This window comes from Primulina huaijiensis, unplaced genomic scaffold (genome assembly GCF_012295235.1).
Source record: "Primulina huaijiensis isolate GDHJ02 unplaced genomic scaffold, ASM1229523v2 scaffold25037, whole genome shotgun sequence".
NCBI lineage: Eukaryota > Viridiplantae > Streptophyta > Magnoliopsida > Lamiales > Gesneriaceae > Primulina > Primulina huaijiensis.
Window position 1 is genome coordinate 287,974 of NW_027356117.1, and position 21,523 is coordinate 309,496.

Below are 21,523 nucleotides of genomic sequence, written 5' to 3' on the forward strand. Positions count from 1 at the left end.
GTAATATTTAGCGACTGTTATTTCAAAACCGTCGCTAATTTTAGCGACAGTTTGTCAAAATCGTCGCTACATTTAAAGTAGCGACGGCTTTAACATAACCGTCGCTAATTTTAGCGTGGTTTTTTTGACAAACAACAACGGTTTTGGAAAACGTTGCGATATATAGCGATTGTTATTTAAATTTACCGTTGCTAATTTAGCGACATGTTTGTCAAAAGCGTCGCTACGTTTAAATTAGCGACGGTTAACGGTTTTGAATTAACCGTCGCTAAATTTAGCGACATTTTTTTGAAACCTTCGCTAATTTTAGCGACAGTTTAAATCCAAACCGTTGCCAAATAAAAATATGCGACGGTTTATCATTTACCGTCGCTAATAGCGATGGTTTAACCAAAATCCGTCGCAAACTGTCTATAAATATCTCCATTTTCGTTCCATTTTCCTCCACAACACTTAAAATTTTTCTCTTTTACACCATTTTATCACTTCACACAACACTTAAAAATTTTTTTCACCACTTCACAACACTTAAAATTTTTCTCTCTTACACCATTTCATCACTTCACACAACACTTAAAATTTTTTTATCTTACACAATTTTATCACTTTCACACAACACGTAAAATTTTTCTAACCACTTTATAACACTTAAAAATTTTTCTCTTTTACACGATTTTACTACTTCACAACACTTAAATTTTTTTTTATTTTACACGATTTTAGTTTGGATTATTAGTTTCTTTTAGATTTATTAAATTATTAAAAGTATTTTTTTTATTTTTCGAAACAAATTAGCGACGGAACTCTTGAAAGATGACCGTCGCTAAAAATAGCGACGGTCGTGATTGCTACCGTCGCTAATTTTAAATTAGCGACGGTTTATATAACCGTCGCTGATTTAACTAGCGACGGTTAATATACCCGTCGATGATTTAAAACTAGCGACGGGTAGAAATAACGACCGTCGTTATTTTTATTTGAGACGGTTTTTATTTGATCTTCCACAACGGATAAAAACCGTTGTCGTTGAACGGACTTTCAACAACACCCTCAGTTACAACAGTTTTTAAATGCCTACATAAAACCGTTTGCCGTTTTTGTAGTAGTGACGTGTGGAACATAAAAAGATGATATGAAGAGAACAGATATCAACTTACTTTCACTATCTTTTAGTTTTCAATAATAAATTCAATCTATGATACCTAGATAAAGTTCAAATTTTGTTTTTGTCCGAGTTCTTGGATACTAATATAATTGAATTATTTTATGTTATATAGATATAAGTATATATTGTTGTAATATTAACATAAAAATATATATTAATGTGATTCATAATCAGAACTATATTTTGAATATCACTGTGACACCTATTTTAATGTCACAACCATAAATTTGTAAAAAAAATAATTAGACTATGAGTATTCAAAGTAAAAACAAAAAAAATCAAAAACAAATTTATCAAAAATTTTTTTTACAACAACCATAATTTCTAAATTTCTCATAATATATTTTGAAGTTATAAAGTTATATACATAAATCACGTCCTTGAAAAAGTAGCTACAAGTATTTATTGGTGGAAATTTGATGGGGCATAAAATCTGAATATAATTGTAATCTTTTGAAAAACATTTATTTTTCGAGAAAAAATATTTACAAAAATATAAGAAAATTTTAAAAATTTTATAAATCAATTTAAGTAACGGTAAATGCAAGAGCAATTTGTTTCACATAAATGATTTGAATTCATTTTTATTCATCATTTTTCTATCACTTTGATGTATATAAGAGTAATTATTACACATAAAATCAGTTTAAACTCATTTTGCTTTTTTTGAAGTGTTCTATTATGGTATCAAACAATTATTTATGTTTGTCACACAATAGGGTTTTACTGTTTGGCCTATTGACACTCACGTCGGTGCATTCCTCATCATGTTCACTATTAGCTTAGTGTAGAGCTTTGCACGGTAGATCACAATTGTAAGAAATAAAAGTCGTGTCTTGATTGAAAAATATAACTTTTAACATAATGATCAAGAAATGTTTGAACTAAAAGATTAATCTTTTACTATCATTCAATTTTGTTAGGTTAAACATGCATGATGAGTGAACTCCTGGGAAGTTCTCGTGCGTCAAGTTGCTGATCCGTGAAACAATCTCATAAGAGTTTTTGGGCTAATTTTTATTTTTAACTTGAGTAAATTAACATCCATTAATAACGTAAATAATACACGACTAATAAATTTGAAAACTCTAATATAATTGTGTGAATTTACATATATGTCCTTATTTTTGTTAAATAATATTAATAAACATATGTCTTTTTTCTGTTCGTTTTCATATATTAATTGGGAAAAACTAACAATAAAACATGTGTTTATTATTATTATTATTTTTAAATTTCATTATAGATATAGTTTTTTTTTAAAAAAATACAGTGTAAATTTCATTTCAAAAAATAAAGGCTAAATTTAAATTTTATTACAAAAAATTGTTGTTAAATTTTATTTTTGTTCAATTTATTTTACAAGTCATTAATAGACGGGAAAAAACATTTATTCATTCTTAATATTATTACTATTTTAAAAAATAAAATGTAAATTTCATTTCAAAAAATATACTATATTTCAATATTTTTTTTCAATTTATTTTAGGATCTATTAATTAATATATGAAAAAAACAAACAAACAAAAATATATTTATTAAATTGCTACATAAACTATTATGATGTTGTTTCACGGGTCAATTTTTTGAAACATGTCTCTTATTCGACCCGAACCATGAAAAAACATTGTTTTTCATTCTGTAAATGATTGGATCGACCCGTCTAATATATATATATCCATGAAACCGTCTTACAGAAAACCTAATAAAAAATTAGATAACCATAAAATTTTGAATAAGAGTGTAAACTCCATCTTCATTTAATTTATTTTAAAATACATTAACATTAATTAATGAAAAAAATCAACCCATTTTAGAGATAAATTTCCATGTACCATCTCACAGAAGACCTACTCAAAAATTGGATAACCATAAAATTTTAAACAAGAGTTTAAACTTCATTTTTATTCATGAAGGTTAAATTTTAATGAATATTATTTAATGATTATAAGAACATACATGTAAATTAAAATTCAAACTCATATAGTAATAATAGTAATTTCACAATTCAAACTCGTATATTTTTTAAAAATAAAATGTAAATTTTATTATTTTTCTATTTGAATGTAAATTTCACTCCAAAAAATGAAGGTTAAATTTTATTTGGCATACATGTAAATTCACAATTCAAACTCATATAGTAATAATAGTAATTTAATTTCACAATTCAAACTCATATATTTTTTAAAAATGAAATGTAAATTTTATTATTTTTCTCTTTGAATGTAAATTTCACTCCAAAAAATGAAGGTTAAATTTTATTTTTATTTAATTTTAAATTCCATTAATNGCAAGGGGATCTCTCATGGGTTTATAAATCTTGTAATTCTGGACATTTGACATATATAATAATATTACAAGTTTTACACTAAAAAAACATAGTTGCTGCATGAATGTGAATAATCTAATATTATTTATTTATATATTAGTTAAAAAAAATATAATGACTTTCAAATGTCTCGGTGAATTTGAAATCCATCTTAATTAATAAGAAACATTATATAAATAAGCAATAATTGAATTTGTGGACCGGAAATGCCCGACTTATTAATTTATCCGGTAAGACCATGTATGGGGGCTGACGCCTGCCCAGTGCCGGAAGGTCAAGGAAGTTGGTGACCTGATGATGGGGGAGCCGACGAAAATAATCTGTTGATAAATGAATTCCAATTTGTTGACGGTTACTTATCAAATCTTGCTCTGGAATTATTTCTCTAACCTTACAAAAATACATTAGATTATATTTTAAATACATGGATTTGAAATTCATAAATCCAAATATAACCTATAAGTACGGCCGAAGGAAACATTTTTATGCGTTGTTATATATGTACAATACACTGAATTTACGGGTCAATATTTGTTTAAGAACAACGGAGGAAAAAGAATTCCGAAATACAAAAGATTTCGGAGTAAGGGGGAGACAAGGAATTGGAAGCAACAAAATTTCATTTTTTATGCTACGAGAACTTGCAATTGCTACTATTTGATGTGCACTTATTAACCATTAACCATTAGGCTACCGTAATAGTCATGTAAATTGCACTTGTTAGATAAGATTTGTATAATAAATTCATTCGAAAAAATATTGATTATAATAATCGAACTTATCATCATCGATCAAATGAGTCTAGAAGATAACAAACAAAATCTCATTTTTGTGCTGACGAAACTGGGAGTGGTTCAAAATTGATGGGATATAAGCATTATTTTGAAGTTCGGCATTAACTGGGCTTCAGTCCACTAAAGTTTAAATGATTGGCCTTTATATTAATTGGATTTTGTGATTTAATTTTGCAGGCCTAAAGCCCACCATAGTTTCTAGCACGTGCTACGAACATTTCTGAAAGAACCGTGGCTACTTCGCTTCAGCAAAATATCCCAACCCCTAATTTGGCGATTTTGGACAAAGGCGATTTGACGCAAGTATTGCTGTTGGTTATGCCACCCTTTGCTTCGCTGCTGGGGATCTTGGTTGAGGTTCGCTATTAGCTTAAATTGAAGAGAGAATGCTGTTTTTGTTTATTTATTTTTTAGTTTTAGGGGACAATCATCGAGCTCTGTAATCTCGTCGAATGTTTTAGTTATTTATTTATTTATTAAAATTGGAAATGTTTTTCTTATATCTTGACTCAATTTTGATACTTTTTTTTTTTTGCCTTTTTTAGGGATAAGAAATGGCAGATGAGACGATCAACGGGGAAATTTACGATGATCCGGAATTGGAAATTACTGGGGATGATGCGTCGGAAGCTTCAGGGCTCAACCAGAAGGTGGATATCCTTAAGCAAGAAAACAATGAAATTGCACGGGAGAACAGGGAATATAAGCAGAGGATCGAAGAGTTGAAGGACTCTGTCAACGTGTTAAGAGATGAGAATGTGGAGCTCAAAAAGAATGTTGGTGAAGCAGAGTCAGAAAATAAGGCTTTAGGAGCAGTGGTGGCTAGAACTGCAGAGCTGGAAGCTGAGGTTGCAAGGCTGCAGCATGATTTGGTTTCTACCATGAGCGATTTGCAGGAGTCCGGTATCGAGTTATCCGATTTGAAGAGGGATTTGACAGGGATGAAAGATAGGGAAAAGGAAAAGGATGCTAAGCTGGAGGCCTTGCAGAAAGAGAGGAACTTGCTGGTGTTGAAAGTTGAGAATTTGGAGGGAGTGGAAAGCACTATTAGGGATGAGTTGGAGGGAAAAGAAAAGTGTATCTCGGGTTTGAAGAAGAAACTCAACGACTTGGAGTCGACTGTGGGAAGTATCAAGACTTTGGAGACGTTGAAGAATGATTTGGAGAAGACAGTTGATAAAATGAAGGTTGAAATAGGTGATCTAGAGAGTAGAGTGGGGGAAAAAGAAGAGGTGATTAACGAGTTCATAATGAAGGAAAGTGCAGTTCTGGATGATGTTTCTAGTGTTATTAGTGGAAACTCTGCAGTAAGGGTTGGAAGGAAGGGATTTGTTGGTAATTTGAAGCAAAAGGATTGGGTGGTGATGGCAGGCTCAACCTTTGCTGCCGTAGCTGTGATGGGGGTCATCTGTTACATTAAACATACTGCCAGGAAACAATGATTCACACGTATAATTAACGTTTCAAAGTCGTAGAGGTTAGAAGGCTTTCTTTTCTAGCTGAATGGAGAAGATTCAATTTTGCTTAGTTGTTCCTTGTGGTTTTGTTAACTTCGATTTCATATGCATATTTCTTCTTGCCTAAAAAAAATGATGCTTGTGTAGTTATGTTAACTCCATTCCAATCAAATGGTGATGAGATTTTCCTGCATATTGTGCTTAATTCCTAGTAATAATGTTCAGTGATTCAAGAATTTGGAGGCAGCATGTAATATATGGGTTTTAGTTTCCGTACATCAAATCTCATGAGCAAAAAAAAAGGGTCACAAATGGTTATCAAACATTACAAATTACGCTCGTTTATGTTTTATCCTAAAAAAAGGAAGCAATATCAGTATTGCCAGTGGCCATATGCCCCTTTTAAGTCATTTTTACGTATTATATTTTGTTGTGTTTTAAACGTATCTATATCTTGAAGTTTAACTTATATATTTATGTTTTTTTTATTTATATTATATTTACGTTAGAGAAATAAAATGCCAAACAATTTAGGAAACATTATTTGTTCGAGAGTTTTAACAGAATATCCATTAAAAATAACAATTCATGAACATGAAAACAAGTATAATTTTCCAGTGTAACCTCAAAACCACATTAATATTTTATACCATCTTCGATCAATGAATTTGTTTTGTTTGTTTATTTTTTTAAATATTTATTCAGATTGACGTTGGAGTGTAAAGAAGTTCAAGAAAAAGACAGTGGATACTGGGTTTTTTATTAAATAATATAAAAAATAAATAAAGGCACTGTCGGTGTCGGTGAATGAGATAATTGGAAGTCAATTAAGTTCTAAATGGAAACTATTTTTTAATAAAAATAAAAACTCGAATTAATAAAAAAAAATTATATCAAACTCAACTCAACATAAAATTGACCTCAAACTCTACCCTAAATGTTCAAAACTCATCTCAAATATGAAAACAACTCGATCCAAATGTGAACATTTTGACACAAATATGAACAACTCGATCCAAATGTTAAAAGCTTGACCAATAATTATCATGTACATGACTAGGAATTGACTGCTATCTTTTTTGCTCTTAAGATTTGGAGACATTATTTGTTTTGTGAGCAATTTGTAATCTATTCAGATCACGAAAGATTGAATTATTTGTTCTCTCAGTCAGATCTAAATATGAGACAAAGACGAAAAAGTCGATCCAATTATGAAAAATTTGAATCATGCTCGATTCAAATAAGAAAATTTCGACCTAAATAAGAAAAACTCGACCCAAACTCGTCTCGAATGGAAATAACTTGACTCATATATAATATTTATATAATTATTTAAATAAATATTCAATCAGACATGACATAACGTAGTGATAAGTTATTGTTATAAAAAACACATGGTTAAGATCTGGATTGAGTCAAAATGTGATGTTATTTTTTTTATTTTATTTTAATAAATATGTGTAAAAACCACATTATCCTTTTAATTACTTCTTCTTTTTTTTTTATCAAATTTAAAAAGTCAAACTCATTCTAATTAAAATAAATTAGTAGGGAGTTATATTTTAATGACCCGACCCTGTTTTGCTTGTATGCCTGTTACTTTCTTTTTCCCCTTCTGTCAAACCACCCACCCACGCAAGCCTTCAGCTCTCCGCCATGGCTTTATACGGGGTATACTTTTTTGCACACGGGTTTTACCTTTTTATTTTTGATTTTTACAAAAATCAAAGATTTTTTTATATGTTTGTTCTTGTCATTGATGGGTTTTATTTTTAGGGATATATTTTTAGTTTATTGGGAAACTGGATTTTGCTTTTGCTTTGATGTAAAACCAGAACATCATTTATCCTGACATCCTCTTTTTTTCTGTTCCTTCCATGTGAAATCAAGTTTTTGCTATTTTTAGTTTATGTTTACGGTGATTAGAAACTTTGATTTAGTGACATTTTAGCCTTTTGAGAAAATTTAATTTTTTTTTCATATGTCTATATATTGACATTTTCTATCATTTTTTTTTATTGGGAATAAATAATTGTACCAAAAAAACTATGAAGTGAAAAAATGCTTCTAACATACATCTCTTTGGTCAAATCATTGTTTTTTGTATATTTCTTTAATCTTTTATTGCAAATACATTTGATTAAGCATTATCTCCCGCTTTAAAATTTATTTTCAGTATAATGTTGATTTTCGTTTGTATATAACATATGCCTGTAAGACAACAAAATGATGATGTTCGTGCCTGATTCATGCTTTAAAGGTTAGAACTTTTGGTGTTTTTCGTAATTTTTGGCAGTTATCTGGTAGAGTTGTATTTTGCAATGTTCGAAGAATCAAGAAGGTTTTTCATATATTGTATCTTTTCAAGTTAGTCAAAGGCAAAATCCTTTTTTAGGCATCTCATTTAACTTTGAGGATTAAATGTTCTATTCATGTATTCATGGATTACAAAGTTTACTACTCCCTGTAAATTTCTTATCAACAAAAAGAATCACTGAATTTAGATACATGGTATCAGCGTTATGGGGCAAATATTTTTTGAACTTATCATTGTTGAAATATCGAAATACTTGGAAATCTTGCATTCCAGTCTTCTCTGACATTATTAAACATAGTCTTTTTTGTTTACGCATCTTTAACATTTCTATCTATCTTCATGTGTATTTTATTGCATTAGACCTAAAGAATCTTTGTTTTGGTGGTGTTGATGATAATTGAGATGGAATTGTTGCCTAATCAATTCAGTTTCGTAAGGTAGGAGAAAGATTGATGAATTAACAGGCCATCGAAATTGTTAGATTTTTTCATTCAAATTGTCACCATATTCTTATTTTCGCATCATTTGCTTTGTGTCAATGAGTTAATTGCAAAAGCATGTCATACTTTCCTGAGTTCGAGCTTTTAGCACAAATCGGGTTTTTGAACCCGAGTTATGCATTTAGAAGATGGCTTGGATAATCGAAATCACTTGTCTATCTCTTTTCTTCCGCTTCTTCTTTTTTTTTTTTTTAAATTTTTTTATGAGTTCTTTTGGGCTTATTTTGATAACTTGCTGAGCCCGTTAACTGTAACTTCTTGCACGGAAATCGGAATATCGAGAATTTAACTTTTGTTTTCATTGTTTGTAATTCTCATTTTCCAGGTCTTGAAATGGCTGGGATTCTTTGCTTCACTGTGTCATACAAGTTAGTAGGTTCATTATGAAGGATGTGGGTTGATTCTCGTGGGGAATGAAGCCATTGGTCCGCGTTGCATAATGACACTACTGTAGCACATTGAAATTCCTTTAGAAGGTGGGATTGATATAAAAAAAGGAGCATTTTTTAGCTTTTCATTATTATTCAATTCTTTTCCTTGTTTCATTTGGGTTTTTAGTTTTCGTACATGTAAGTAATGTTAGTGGCTCCTCCTGTTTCTTGATTTCCTTCCTAGTATGCCGTTTGTTGAAGAATTGAAGGGAAAATTATAAAGGGATCTTGGCAGATAATGAGTGGCAAAACAAAAGAGTATAATATTTATCGATATACCTTTTTCGAAAAAAAAACTACACCCTCATAACACAAGGCAACATTGAATGAAATAATGAAAGAATAACGAATTCCTGTTAACAGTAGATCAAATTACAGATGGGAAAAAGAAAGATTAAAGCTTTAGAATCTTGGGCTCTTGCATTCAGCGGGGATTCCCTGAGGAAACCTCTTGGTATCAGTGCAGTAATTGTAAATCATATACTTTTGTTGAACCCATCTCAATCTGTTTCTTCCATTGGCATCTAATGCCTGAGTCTGCCAAGCCTGACTATTATTCAAAGAATCCCCAGGCATCGAAGAAACAATGTTGAAATTTTTGTAAGTCGCCACAAATGGAGCTTTAGTCCAATCTGTCTTGACTCGGCCACCTTGTGTAGCCCAGTCATCTGCATTCCATAAGCTGCAGTATACTCTCATGGCTTGGCTTTTCGGGTATGGAGTACCGATTCCTTCGTTATTGTTGAATACTCTGAGAGGAATATTGTCCACCAAGAATCTATAAAAAAAAAAATTTTTATACTCCATAAGAAATTCTAAAGCTTTGTTACCCAAATATAAATTCTAACTAGTTTCATTGTACGTACATTATGCGTTCGGAATTCCAGACGATGGAGTATGTGTGGAATGCCACCGTTGGATCGAACCAGAGGCGGAACTGCTGTTCTTTATCTCCTTTCCCTTGTGCATAAACATTTGTATGAACCGTGTATGGCTCTCCAGAAGAATTTCCCAAGAACTCGAAATCAATTTCGTCATGCCCCGCACCCTGAGATGATAACTGTGCAGTGGTAGAAACACGAAAGAGTTAGATAGATTGAACAAAATCTGATGGTGAGTGAGAAGGGATTGACTACTAATTCAGGACTTACAAAGAACGTGGTGACAGTTCCAGCAGAATTTCCAGGAACAAGCTTGAGTTGTATATCAAACCGTCCCAGCAAATACTCATTCCTGGTCTGGAAGCCGGAGCCTGAATACTGGTCCAGGGACAATGTCAAGACACGCCCACCTTCAAGAATCTTGCCACGACCTTGTCCCCATGAGATCTCAGCATCCCGGTAGAAATCAGCCGAAGCAGTGAAGAAAGAAGCCACGAAGATGGAAAGTAGAAGCATGGTTAAATTTGAGATTATCAGACAAGATGTTGGAAAAGGTTGTGGTGTAGTGAGATGAATGAAGTTGCATGTTTATGTAGAGACGTTTGAGTGGGTGTGGCGCGGGGTCGGGGCCAGCTGTGTATGGAGTATCCGTGTTCCAAGAGCTGGATTGGCCTGGAACGCGTTAAAAATCTGGCATTTATTACCAAATATTAATGCCCATAAATCCCCAACGTAACTCCACGAAGCTGCTTGATTGGGCTGTGCGGGGCCTTTTTTTGAACCTGCATCCCACATAATCACTAACCTGAGGAAGAATTTGACATCAAATGACATTATTACTATTGAACTGTAAAAAAATATATCTAGAAATTTGTATTATATACACTATTTTAGTATTTTATGCATAATAGGTACACAGTTCTTTCCTACAAAGACTAATAGTTGGTTTGTTTGAGTTTGGTCTTTTCAATTCTATTCTGATAGCCAAATTGTACCTAATTTCTTACTACCCTATCACCGTTTTATTCCACACCTTTTTCTGCATTTAATGGGCAATTTGGTCCACGTTGAGACATAACAGAGACGAACCATTGCCAATTATGAAACATATGACCCCGATTTTATCTAAAGTGCAAAAACTATCCTTATCTAACTCACTAACTTTATAAAAATTGACTAAAATAAACAAAATTAAAAACAAAAAAAACGACCAAACTAAAATAAATAATGAAACCATAATCATACAAGCAGTTATTGATGCATCGTAATTTATTCATGGGCTTATTAATGCATGTGTTCAGTAAAAAATTAGACATTTATATAGTTTTTTCAAAATTTTAAAATGAAAGTTATTATTTTTAAATTTAAATAGTAGGATTGAAAATAAAATGAAATAGTTTTTTTTTAAAAAATTAAAGTTATTATTTTTTAAATTGAAATAGTAAATAATATGTAAAGAAATATGTGATATATATAGTTGAATTGCGTTTTGAGAATTATAAAGATAATGTTCGCAAATACTTAAAAAAATAAAAATCTAGATTTGTAAAGGAAAATTCTATAATCATTATTTTGAACATTTACAAACACGAGTGGGTCTCATGTGAGACTGTCTCACGGATCCTAATCTGTGAGACCGGTCAACCCTACCTATATTCACAACAAAAATTAATACTCTTAGCATAAAAAGTAATATTTTTTCATGGATGACCCAAATAAGAGATCCGTCTCACAAATATGACCCGTGAGACCGTCTCACACAAGTTTTTGCCTACAAACACCAGGGAAAAAAGCTTAACCAGTATACAAAAGTTGGGTAGTAAAAATGATTAATTAACTTTAATAAATACTACAATTAGGTATTCAACATCTTGTGGATTTTGAAATTTTACATTATTAAATAACTTGAGCCGACATGAAATTTTCTTAAAATAGACAAACCGTAATCCATTAAAAATTCTATTCAGTAAGTAAACCTTAAATTTGTGAGGAAACAATATTTGAAATTTCATAACCCGTTGCGAAGTCGCCACCACTAACAGAATGAAGACAACTTGATTACTTCCATACATAAAATGAAGTCGTAATATATAAATAAACCCTGTTCTTGACTAATACCTGAGGTGATATCTCTTTTATTAGATTCTTGGTTTTCTTTAGTTATGTTCGCAATGTTTTTTAAGCTATAAATCCAAGAGGAAAATCATCTTAAAGACTTGTCTGTTGGGTGAACCTCTTACTCTTTGTTAGTTTAATATATCAAAGTGATTATTTAATTTACGGTATAAATATATGTGTTGAATGATAATCGAGTCCTCAAATACCGATTATGCATTTTTAATCCTAAGCCCTCGATCGTGTCCTCGTATATATAGCAACGGAATCGATTCTCAAACCAAATTTAGGTAATTAATATTGCAACAGCAAGAAGATCGTTTAAAAAAATTCAAAACGGGTATTTTTTTTCCTTTTTTTTTTATTTGAAGCGGGAACTGTAATTGCTATCATTCGATGTGTGCTGATTATACCTCCGGACTAATACAACAAACTACAAATCAACCACATTGCACATTGGTAAGTTTATCTATCCTTCCGTCAATTATTTAAAAAAAAAATCAAATATTTGGATTGTTATTTCATAATTCTGACCAAAATATTGTCAAGAGTATATGAAGCGTACTCCGAGCAAGTGATATTAATAAAATAATTATTCTTTGTCTCGAGGAGGTGATCAAATTAATGAAATATTTGAGCGTTTGAATAATGATTAGAAGTTTAATTTCTCTTATCAATTTTTTTTAAATGAACCCAACGTAGTCTGTACGTTAGCTGTTGCGGGTTTTTACGTAATAAAAAATAAGTAATTATTTATTGAAAGAATTCTATGTGAAGATATTGAAGAATATAGTTAAGAACTGACCGTCGATCCAACGTCGATTATTGAGAAAATTCTATGTTTTTTAGATTCAAAATATTATACGTACCACCGTCAAGGTAAACCGACCGTTAATGAGGCTAGAGTCAACATTTTATTTATTCAGAATTAAACTGACACAATTAATAAATTATCTCATTTTGCGGATTTTGAAACATGTAAATAACTTGACCCAACATGAAATTTTTAAAAAATCAAATTAGGTGAGTATATCTTGATTTTGAATTTATAAGGGAAACTATATTCAATATTAATAAACTGAAAAAATTATATTTTTAGTCATATAACTCAGTATATTTTAAAATTTCGATCTTGTTTACCAAAACATTGATATGACATTGAAAATTAATTATGCATCACTGAAAATTGTTGACGAATTAATGAAATAAAATTGTGATTTAACAAATAAAAGACTAAAAAACGTGCAAACTACGATCCAACAATGTCCATTTCCGCCGAAAAATTTCAATAGTTGAATGAATAAATATATATTATACAATGCAAATATGTTTTCACACTTCGAAATGTGGTACATTTACACCAAAACAACAGGAATTCAAGAAAATAATTTTTTTTGTAAAAAATAAAAAACCATATATTTTAAACACCAAAATTTATTCAGTACTCCAATTTTTCACATTAATTGAAGGCAATAAATAAATAAATATACATTAATCAATTAAAAATAAACACAAGGCAAATAGAACTTGCTCAATCAGCAATGGCGGCAGCTGTGCTTCCATCCCTAAAACCTTGGGAGTCTGCATTCCTTCGGAAAACCCTTTGGAAACCTCTTGGCGTCGGTGCAGTAGTTGTAGATCATATATTTATCCTGCACCCAACGTAACCTGTTTCTGCTGTTAGCATCTAAGCCCTGGGTCTGCCATGCCTGATTGCCTACGGTGGAATTTGCGCAGGAATTTCCGGACGCGGTAACAACACAGGCATTGGCGTTGTAATTCCTGTAGTATGCAGTAAAAGGAGCCAGTGACCAATCGGTTTTCACCCGCCCGCCTTGTGTGGCCCAGTCATCGGCGTTCCACAGACTCGCGTACACTTTCATGAGCTGGGTGTTGGGGAATGGAACGCCTTTTGCTTCGTTGTTGTTGAAAACCCTAACCGGGATGTTGTCCACCAAGATACTAACCACGGAATGAAACCGTATAAGATATATTATACATGTAATCTTTCTGTATAAAACATTAACTGAAACGTACAATGTGTTTGTGTGTGTGTATATAATGCTTACAAGATGCGTTGCGAGTTCCAAAGAATGGTGTAAGTATGGAATGCCGCCGTTGGATTGAACCAAAGCCGGATCTGTTGCTCCCGACCTCCTACGCCTTTCGCGAATACATTTGTATGCAAAGTATAAGGCTGTCCACTGGCATTGCCCAAGAACTCCAGGTCAATTTCATCATGTGCATCTCCTTGAGACGACATCTGCACACAGTTTATTGAATCGATCCTTTCATGTTACGACGTACCAAAAGTACTCGAACTTATAATATATTCGCATTTTTTAAAAAGACTATACTTACATAAAACGTAGTGACAGTGCCAGCTGAGTTGTTGGGCACTAGCTTCATTTGCACATCAAATCTTCCGAATAAGAACTGGTCATTGGATTCAAAACCGGAGCCGGTCGAATTATCAAGGGACAGGGATACAAGTTGTCCCCCGTCGAGTACCTTACCGTTTCCATTTCCCCAAGTAATGGTGACATCTTTGCTGAAATTACCTGCGGCTGCCGCGCCAAATAGGAAGGCCACTGCCACTAAAAGCCTGAGCATTTTCTTTTATTCTTGATGGGATCTTATTTTCAGAGAAAGATAGCGTGTAGGAAGATTGGAGACTAGGATTTTGTATGCCTTTTTGTTTCTGTTTGTCGATCAGGGAAAGGATATATATAAATGTTAGGCCTCCCATAGTTGACATGCTTTCCTAAGGGTTCATCACAGGAAGAAGGGATCAGAAACAACTGCATACAGCTAGTTTTTTTTTTTTTTTGGGTGGGGGAAGTTTAATAAATTAAAATGTTTAGCATATTCCGCTCGACAATTAATGAAACTCCATTTGTCATAATATGACGTCCAATTATTGTTTTATCCTATGAGATCAAGAAGATTCTTCTTTCTTATTTTCTTTTGGCTAAGAATAAACGAGAGTTTGGGAAGATTAATTTGTGTAATTTACTGATAAATTTATAATTCAACCGAGGAAATTTATAACTTAATTAGGGCAACTTTTGGCAAGCAAAATTAATATTTGGAAACAATATTTAGTCAAGGAAGGATCTTCTACAGTGAGTTGACATCTTCCGAAACGCGTATGTTATCTTTTAAATTCCTCTCTCTCGAAATTTTAAGCGCTGCCTGTGCACCTTTCTCTCTCTCCACACACACACACACACACAACTACCGTCCACACCTATGTGAGCACCGATGAGGTGTCATTCACCTATTGGATGTGATGAAATATAGAAAAATTGTGTATCCAATGGGTAAGTGACACCTCATCGATGCTCACATAGGTGTGCACGATGTATCATATCAAAAATGTATATATATATACACTCATCTTGAACATTTATATAAGCAACGTGGAGTTATTACTTATCTATTAGATGTTTAATTTTTTTTTTTATGTTTCATACATTAAATAGTTAGGCATCTCCTTATTGCTAATTAAAATGTTAGTTATCATTACATCCATTAACTTTCCAACAATAATAATTACCATTAAATTAGGAGTTGTACTTAGAGCTTTGCCAAATAATTTAGTAAATCATTTTAGTTGGCATGCCTAGTCGAGCCAATTAAGCCTTAATCGAACATATTTATAGAGGAAAATTGGTGTGCTTTCCTTAATCGAACTTATTTATATACATTATTAATTCAAACACGAGATAAATTAGTGAATATATACTGAGATCAATACATGAAATGTGACATTTTTATAAAAATAAATAGATAATAAACTCGCTTATTTTGAATATCTTGTGTTGCGGCCGGTATGTGATCGAATTTATTTCGAGGAAGGCACGATCGAACATTGCATGTTTTCAACTCTTTAAACTTTCATTTTCAGTTCCGTTTCATTACTTCCGTCTGGCTTCTCCGCTGACAGCTGGCTAATAGTTTTCAAATTACTATAATAGGATAACACGTTTTTTTTAAAAAAAAAAAACTATAGAACTTCCAGCCATTATACTCCCCATTTTGGTGCACACTCCGTAAATTTTCATGCTAACGTAATAATCTACAAATTAAGTTAGTCTGATAAACCGCATTGAGTAAACTTTGTCCGACTTTTTCTTGAAAAGTGTTTGTAAAAAAATCAAACACAGATCAATAGTTAAATGTTTGTCCAATCTAACAACTAGAACACTATTAAGAACGAAAATATATATGTTTATATGCGGACTGCATAGTTGAATTATAATGTAATTAATGGCTGTAATATTCTATTATGTTTATTCTCATTTTTCGAGGAATCCCTACTACAAAATATATAGAGGGATGGCTATACGGAACATATAGCTAGCACATTCGGGCTGGTCTTCGGACCCTGTCTGTAAAGTATTCAAAATACTATGTAGCCGTTTGGGTTGGTGCGAATCACAGCAGACTATATAGTAATTTTTCACATTTTTTAATAACTATTTTTTGTATTTATTCTTTATTTAATTATGTTGACTACCATTAATTTTTTTACAATACTAAAATTTTATCATTAAGCTTTTTATTAATAGTTAAATATATTACATTGTGTGTTCCAACGTAGAATTGAATATGCACTCCATTTCGATTGGTTCATGGCAGGCATACTATTATTATCCTCTCCCTAAGCACCTCTGATCTTCTTTTCACAGCAAGGTCACACTCTATTCAAAACCCAGGAAAGTACAGTGCAAGACTGTAGCTTTCTCGCTGTCACTGCCACAAACAGCAGCAGCGAGGAGCAAGAGATCAGCTACCGGAACATTACGACTTTAATTTCTTGAGTAAGGAAAGCAAAGCCGCGCAGCCGAAGATCGTGAATTTTATAATTTATACACAAAAAATATTCTAATAAACGAAGTTATTCGTGCTTGATAGCAGAGCGAGCCCCCTTTGAAGACATTAACAATTGGGCTGAGCTGAAAAATAGTGGGTTTAAAGGCGTGGTTTTCGATAAGGACAATAATATCACTGTTCCTTACTCTTCAAGTGTGAAGACCTAAAACAAGTTGTAACAGCCGGTAGAATGGTCATTGAACCACATTGAAGGACACTGATGCCCCTAAAACCGAGCCATAAATCAGCACTTTGACCAAGCATGCAACAACTACTAAAATCAAGAAAGAAAGATCCAGAAATGCAACTCAAAATTTGAAATTCAAAGGACACGTGCAGCTGTTAAGGGCGAGTTGTAACAACCCATTCATTGACCATTGACAGCTTTAAAAACCGAGCGTTAATGAGCCAATTCAATGGCCATTAACAACCTTAAAAACCGAGAATGAAAGCTGTGAGATCCTGAGACTAAACACTGATAAAATAGCTTTGATGGCATTTTGGTAAATAAGTTGAAAAATATTCAATTTATTTTGATGTCATTTTCGTAGATAAGTTGAAAAATAATGAATTAATTTTAAGGGCAAAATAGTAATTAGTATCATATCTTTTCCATATGAAGTCCAAATGATTTGAGATTTGGATATAACATAGAAAACTCAAAGATATAGAAGTTTCATGTTTTGAGTTTTGAAAAATTTGATCGTTTGACTGGTCCAAAGAGATATACCGACGTTAAAAAGTTAAATAATATATATTATATTATATTATTTTATTAATATAATAATAATATAATATAGATAAGGGTTTCGATTTTCTTTTCGATCGTGCGACTTATCGGTTTATCCAATCGACGAACCGACTTCAGTTCTGAGATCGTTGACACGAGGTCTTCGATTTGAGGTATAAATTTCATNAGATCATATATTTATCCTGCACCCAACGTAACCTGTTTCTGCTGTTAGCATCTAAGCCCTGGGTCTGCCATGCCTGATTGCCTACGGTGGAATTTGCGCAGGAATTTCCGGACGCGGTAACAACACAGGCATTGGCGTTGTAATTCCTGTAGTATGCAGTAAAAGGAGCCAGTGACCAATCGGTTTTCACCCGCCCGCCTTGTGTGGCCCAGTCATCGGCGTTCCACAGACTCGCGTACACTTTCATGAGCTGGGTGTTGGGGAATGGAACGCCTTTTGCTTCGTTGTTGTTGAAAACCCTAACCGGGATGTTGTCCACCAAGATACTAACCACGGAATGAAACCGTATAAGATATATTATACATGTAATCTTTCTGTATAAAACATTAACTGAAACGTACAATGTGTTTGTGTGTGTGTATATAATGCTTACAAGATGCGTTGCGAGTTCCAAAGAATGGTGTAAGTATGGAATGCCGCCGTTGGATTGAACCAAAGCCGGATCTGTTGCTCCCGACCTCCTACGCCTTTCGCGAATACATTTGTATGCAAAGTATAAGGCTGTCCACTGGCATTGCCCAAGAACTCCAGGTCAATTTCATCATGTGCATCTCCTTGAGACGACATCTGCACACAGTTTATTGAATCGATCCTTTCATGTTACGACGTACCAAAAGTACTCGAACTTATAATATATTCGCATTTTTTAAAAAGACTATACTTACATAAAACGTAGTGACAGTGCCAGCTGAGTTGTTGGGCACTAGCTTCATTTGCACATCAAATCTTCCGAATAAGAACTGGTCATTGGATTCAAAACCGGAGCCGGTCGAATTATCAAGGGACAGGGATACAAGTTGTCCCCCGTCGAGTACCTTACCGTTTCCATTTCCCCAAGTAATGGTGACATCTTTGCTGAAATTACCTGCGGCTGCCGCGCCAAATAGGAAGGCCACTGCCACTAAAAGCCTGAGCATTTTCTTTTATTCTTGATGGGATCTTATTTTCAGAGAAAGATAGCGTGTAGGAAGATTGGAGACTAGGATTTTGTATGCCTTTTTGTTTCTGTTTGTCGATCAGGGAAAGGATATATATAAATGTTAGGCCTCCCATAGTTGACATGCTTTCCTAAGGGTTCATCACAGGAAGAAGGGATCAGAAACAACTGCATACAGCTAGTTTTTTTTTTTTTTTGGGTGGGGGAAGTTTAATAAATTAAAATGTTTAGCATATTCCGCTCGACAATTAATGAAACTCCATTTGTCATAATATGACGTCCAATTATTGTTTTATCCTATGAGATCAAGAAGATTCTTCTTTCTTATTTTCTTTTGGCTAAGAATAAACGAGAGTTTGGGAAGATTAATTTGTGTAATTTACTGATAAATTTATAATTCAACCGAGGAAATTTATAACTTAATTAGGGCAACTTTTGGCAAGCAAAATTAATATTTGGAAACAATATTTAGTCAAGGAAGGATCTTCTACAGTGAGTTGACATCTTCCGAAACGCGTATGTTATCTTTTAAATTCCTCTCTCTCGAAATTTTAAGCGCTGCCTGTGCACCTTTCTCTCTCTCCACACACACACACACACACACAACTACCGTCCACACCTATGTGAGCACCGATGAGGTGTCATTCACCTATTGGATGTGATGAAATATAGAAAAATTGTGTATCCAATGGGTAAGTGACACCTCATCGATGCTCACATAGGTGTGCACGATGTATCATATCAAAAATGTATATATATATACACTCATCTTGAACATTTATATAAGCAACGTGGAGTTATTACTTATCTATTAGATGTTTAATTTTTTTTTTTATGTTTCATACATTAAATAGTTAGGCATCTCCTTATTGCTAATTAAAATGTTAGTTATCATTACATCCATTAACTTTCCAACAATAATAATTACCATTAAATTAGGAGTTGTACTTAGAGCTTTGCCAAATAATTTAGTAAATCATTTTAGTTGGCATGCCTAGTCGAGCCAATTAAGCCTTAATCGAACATATTTATAGAGGAAAATTGGTGTGCTTTCCTTAATCGAACTTATTTATATACATTATTAATTCAAACACGAGATAAATTAGTGAATATATACTGAGATCAATACATGAAATGTGACATTTTTATAAAAATAAATAGATAATAAACTCGCTTATTTTGAATATCTTGTGTTGCGGCCGGTATGTGATCGAATTTATTTCGAGGAAGGCACGATCGAACATTGCATGTTTTCAACTCTTTAAACTTTCATTTTCAGTTCCGTTTCATTACTTCCGTCTGGCTTCTCCGCTGACAGCTGGCTAATAGTTTTCAAATTACTATAATAGGATAACACGTTTTTTTTAAAAAAAAAAAACTATAGAACTTCCAGCCATTATACTCCCCATTTTGGTGCACACTCCGTAAATTTTCATGCTAACGTAATAATCTACAAATTAAGTTAGTCTGATAAACCGCATTGAGTAAACTTTGTCCGACTTTTTCTTGAAAAGTGTTTGTAAAAAAATCAAACACAGATCAATAGTTAAATGTTTGTCCAATCTAACAACTAGAACACTATTAAGAACGAAAATATATATGTTTATATGCGGACTGCATAGTTGAATTATAATGTAATTAATGGCTGTAATATTCTATTATGTTTATTCTCATTTTTCGAGGAATCCCTACTACAAAATATATAGAGGGATGGCTATACGGAACATATAGCTAGCACATTCGGGCTGGTCTTCGGACCCTGTCTGTAAAGTATTCAAAATACTATGTAGCCGTTTGGGTTGGTGCGAATCACAGCAGACTATATAGTAATTTTTCACATTTTTTAATAACTATTTTTTGTATTTATTCTTTATTTAATTATGTTGACTACCATTAATTTTTTTACAATACTAAAATTTTATCATTAAGCTTTTTATTAATAGTTAAATATATTACATTGTGTGTTCCAACGTAGAATTGAATATGCACTCCATTTCGATTGGTTCATGGCAGGCATACTATTATTATCCTCTCCCTAAGCACCTCTGATCTTCTTTTCACAGCAAGGCCACACTCTATTCAAAACCCAGGAAAGTACAGTGCAAGACTGTAGCTTTCTCGCTGTCACTGCCACAAACAGCAGCAGCGAGGAGCAAGAGATCAGCTACCGGAACATTACGACTTTAATTTCTTGAGTAAGGAAAGCAAAGCCGCGCAGCCGAAGATCGTGAATTTTATAATTTATACACAAAAAATATTCTAATAAACGAAGTTATTCGTGCTTGATAGCAGAGCGAGCCCCCTTTGAAGACATTAACAATTGGGCTGAGCTGAAAAATAGTGGGTTTAAAGGCGTGGTTTTCGATAAGGACAATAATATCACTGTTCCTTACTCTTCAAGTGTGAAGACCTAAAACAAGTTGTAACAGCCGGTAGAATGGTCATTGAACCACATTGAAGGACACTGATGCCCCTAAAACCGAGCCATAAATCAGCACTTTGACCAAGCATGCAACAACTACTAAAATCAAGAAAGAAAGATCCAGAAATGCAACTCAAAATTTGAAATTCAAAGGACACGTGCAGCTGTTAAGGGCGAGTTGTAACAACCCATTCATTGACCATTGACAGCTTTAAAAACCGAGCGTTAATGAGCCAATTCAATGGCCATTAACAACCTTAAAAACCGAGAATGAAAGCTGTGAGATCCTGAGACTAAACACTGATAAAATAGCTTTGATG

At 32.9% G+C, this 21,523-nt stretch overlaps 4 protein-coding genes and 1 long non-coding RNA gene across 6 annotated transcripts; 2 read left to right on the forward strand and 3 right to left on the reverse strand.

Annotated features, from left to right (window-relative positions):
* The first annotated feature begins 4,487 nt into the window (after window positions 1-4,487).
* LOC140967363 (peroxisomal and mitochondrial division factor 2-like) lies at window positions 4,488-5,938 on the forward strand. Of its 2 annotated transcripts, none has more exons than XM_073427844.1 (2): window positions 4,488-4,645; window positions 4,834-5,935. In XM_073427844.1, the coding sequence occupies exon 2, from the start codon at window positions 4,843-4,845 to the stop codon at window positions 5,728-5,730; it is 888 nt and encodes a 295-aa protein (XP_073283945.1). In that variant the 5' UTR covers window positions 4,488-4,645; window positions 4,834-4,842; the 3' UTR covers window positions 5,731-5,935. The 2 variants fall into 2 exon arrangements, with proteins under 2 accessions (XP_073283945.1, XP_073283946.1); XM_073427845.1 differs by having other exon boundaries at window positions 4,494-4,639; window positions 4,834-5,938.
* A 1,387-nt stretch (window positions 5,939-7,325) lies between these two features.
* On the forward strand, window positions 7,326-9,104 carry LOC140967451 (uncharacterized). Its single transcript, XR_012173580.1, has 2 exons — window positions 7,326-7,416; window positions 8,888-9,104. It is a non-coding gene; the product is annotated as an uncharacterized lncRNA (long non-coding RNA).
* Window positions 9,105-9,306: 202 nt separating this feature from the next.
* On the reverse strand, window positions 9,307-10,438 carry LOC140967450 (xyloglucan endotransglucosylase protein 1-like). The gene is made up of 3 exons (XM_073427976.1): window positions 10,145-10,438; window positions 9,860-10,053; window positions 9,307-9,771 (listed from the first exon to the last, which is right to left on the reverse strand). The coding sequence occupies exons 1-3, from the start codon at window positions 10,388-10,390 to the stop codon at window positions 9,396-9,398; spliced, it is 816 nt and encodes a 271-aa protein (XP_073284077.1). The 5' UTR covers window positions 10,391-10,438; the 3' UTR covers window positions 9,307-9,395.
* Window positions 10,439-13,420: 2,982 nt separating this feature from the next.
* LOC140967433 (xyloglucan endotransglucosylase protein 1-like) lies at window positions 13,421-14,669 on the reverse strand. The gene is made up of 3 exons (XM_073427955.1): window positions 14,351-14,669; window positions 14,059-14,252; window positions 13,421-13,951 (listed from the first exon to the last, which is right to left on the reverse strand). Exons 1-3 carry the CDS (start codon window positions 14,600-14,602, stop codon window positions 13,555-13,557), a joined length of 843 nt encoding a protein of 280 aa, XP_073284056.1. The 5' UTR covers window positions 14,603-14,669; the 3' UTR covers window positions 13,421-13,554.
* A 3,110-nt stretch (window positions 14,670-17,779) lies between these two features.
* LOC140967368 (xyloglucan endotransglucosylase protein 1-like) lies at window positions 17,780-18,828 on the reverse strand. The gene is made up of 3 exons (XM_073427851.1): window positions 18,510-18,828; window positions 18,218-18,411; window positions 17,780-18,110 (listed from the first exon to the last, which is right to left on the reverse strand). The coding sequence occupies exons 1-3, from the start codon at window positions 18,759-18,761 to the stop codon at window positions 17,780-17,782; spliced, it is 777 nt and encodes a 258-aa protein (XP_073283952.1). The 5' UTR covers window positions 18,762-18,828.
* Between the last annotated feature and the right edge of the window lie 2,695 nt (window positions 18,829-21,523).

What these genes read in the sequence shown, in the direction of transcription:
- LOC140967363 (XM_073427844.1), top strand. Translation starts at nt 4,843, where the DNA reads ATGGCAGATGAGACGATCAACGGGGAAATTTACGATGATCCGGAATTG.
- LOC140967450 (XM_073427976.1), bottom strand. Translation starts at nt 10,390, where the DNA reads ATGCTTCTACTTTCCATCTTCGTGGCTTCTTTCTTCACTGCTTCGGCT. An exon ending in GAACTGTCACCACGTTCTTT is followed by an intron (nt 10,054 to 10,144) that starts GTAAGTCCTGAA and finishes ACCACTGCACAG; the next exon opens with TTATCATCTCAGGGTGCGGG. An exon ending in TGGAATTCCGAACGCATAAT is followed by an intron (nt 9,772 to 9,859) that starts GTACGTACAATG and finishes TTTTTTTTATAG; the next exon opens with ATTCTTGGTGGACAATATTC.
- LOC140967433 (XM_073427955.1), bottom strand. Translation starts at nt 14,602, where the DNA reads ATGCTCAGGCTTTTAGTGGCAGTGGCCTTCCTATTTGGCGCGGCAGCC. An exon ending in GCACTGTCACTACGTTTTAT is followed by an intron (nt 14,253 to 14,350) that starts GTAAGTATAGTC and finishes AACTGTGTGCAG; the next exon opens with ATGTCGTCTCAAGGAGATGC. An exon ending in TGGAACTCGCAACGCATCTT is followed by an intron (nt 13,952 to 14,058) that starts GTAAGCATTATA and finishes TTCCGTGGTTAG; the next exon opens with TATCTTGGTGGACAACATCC.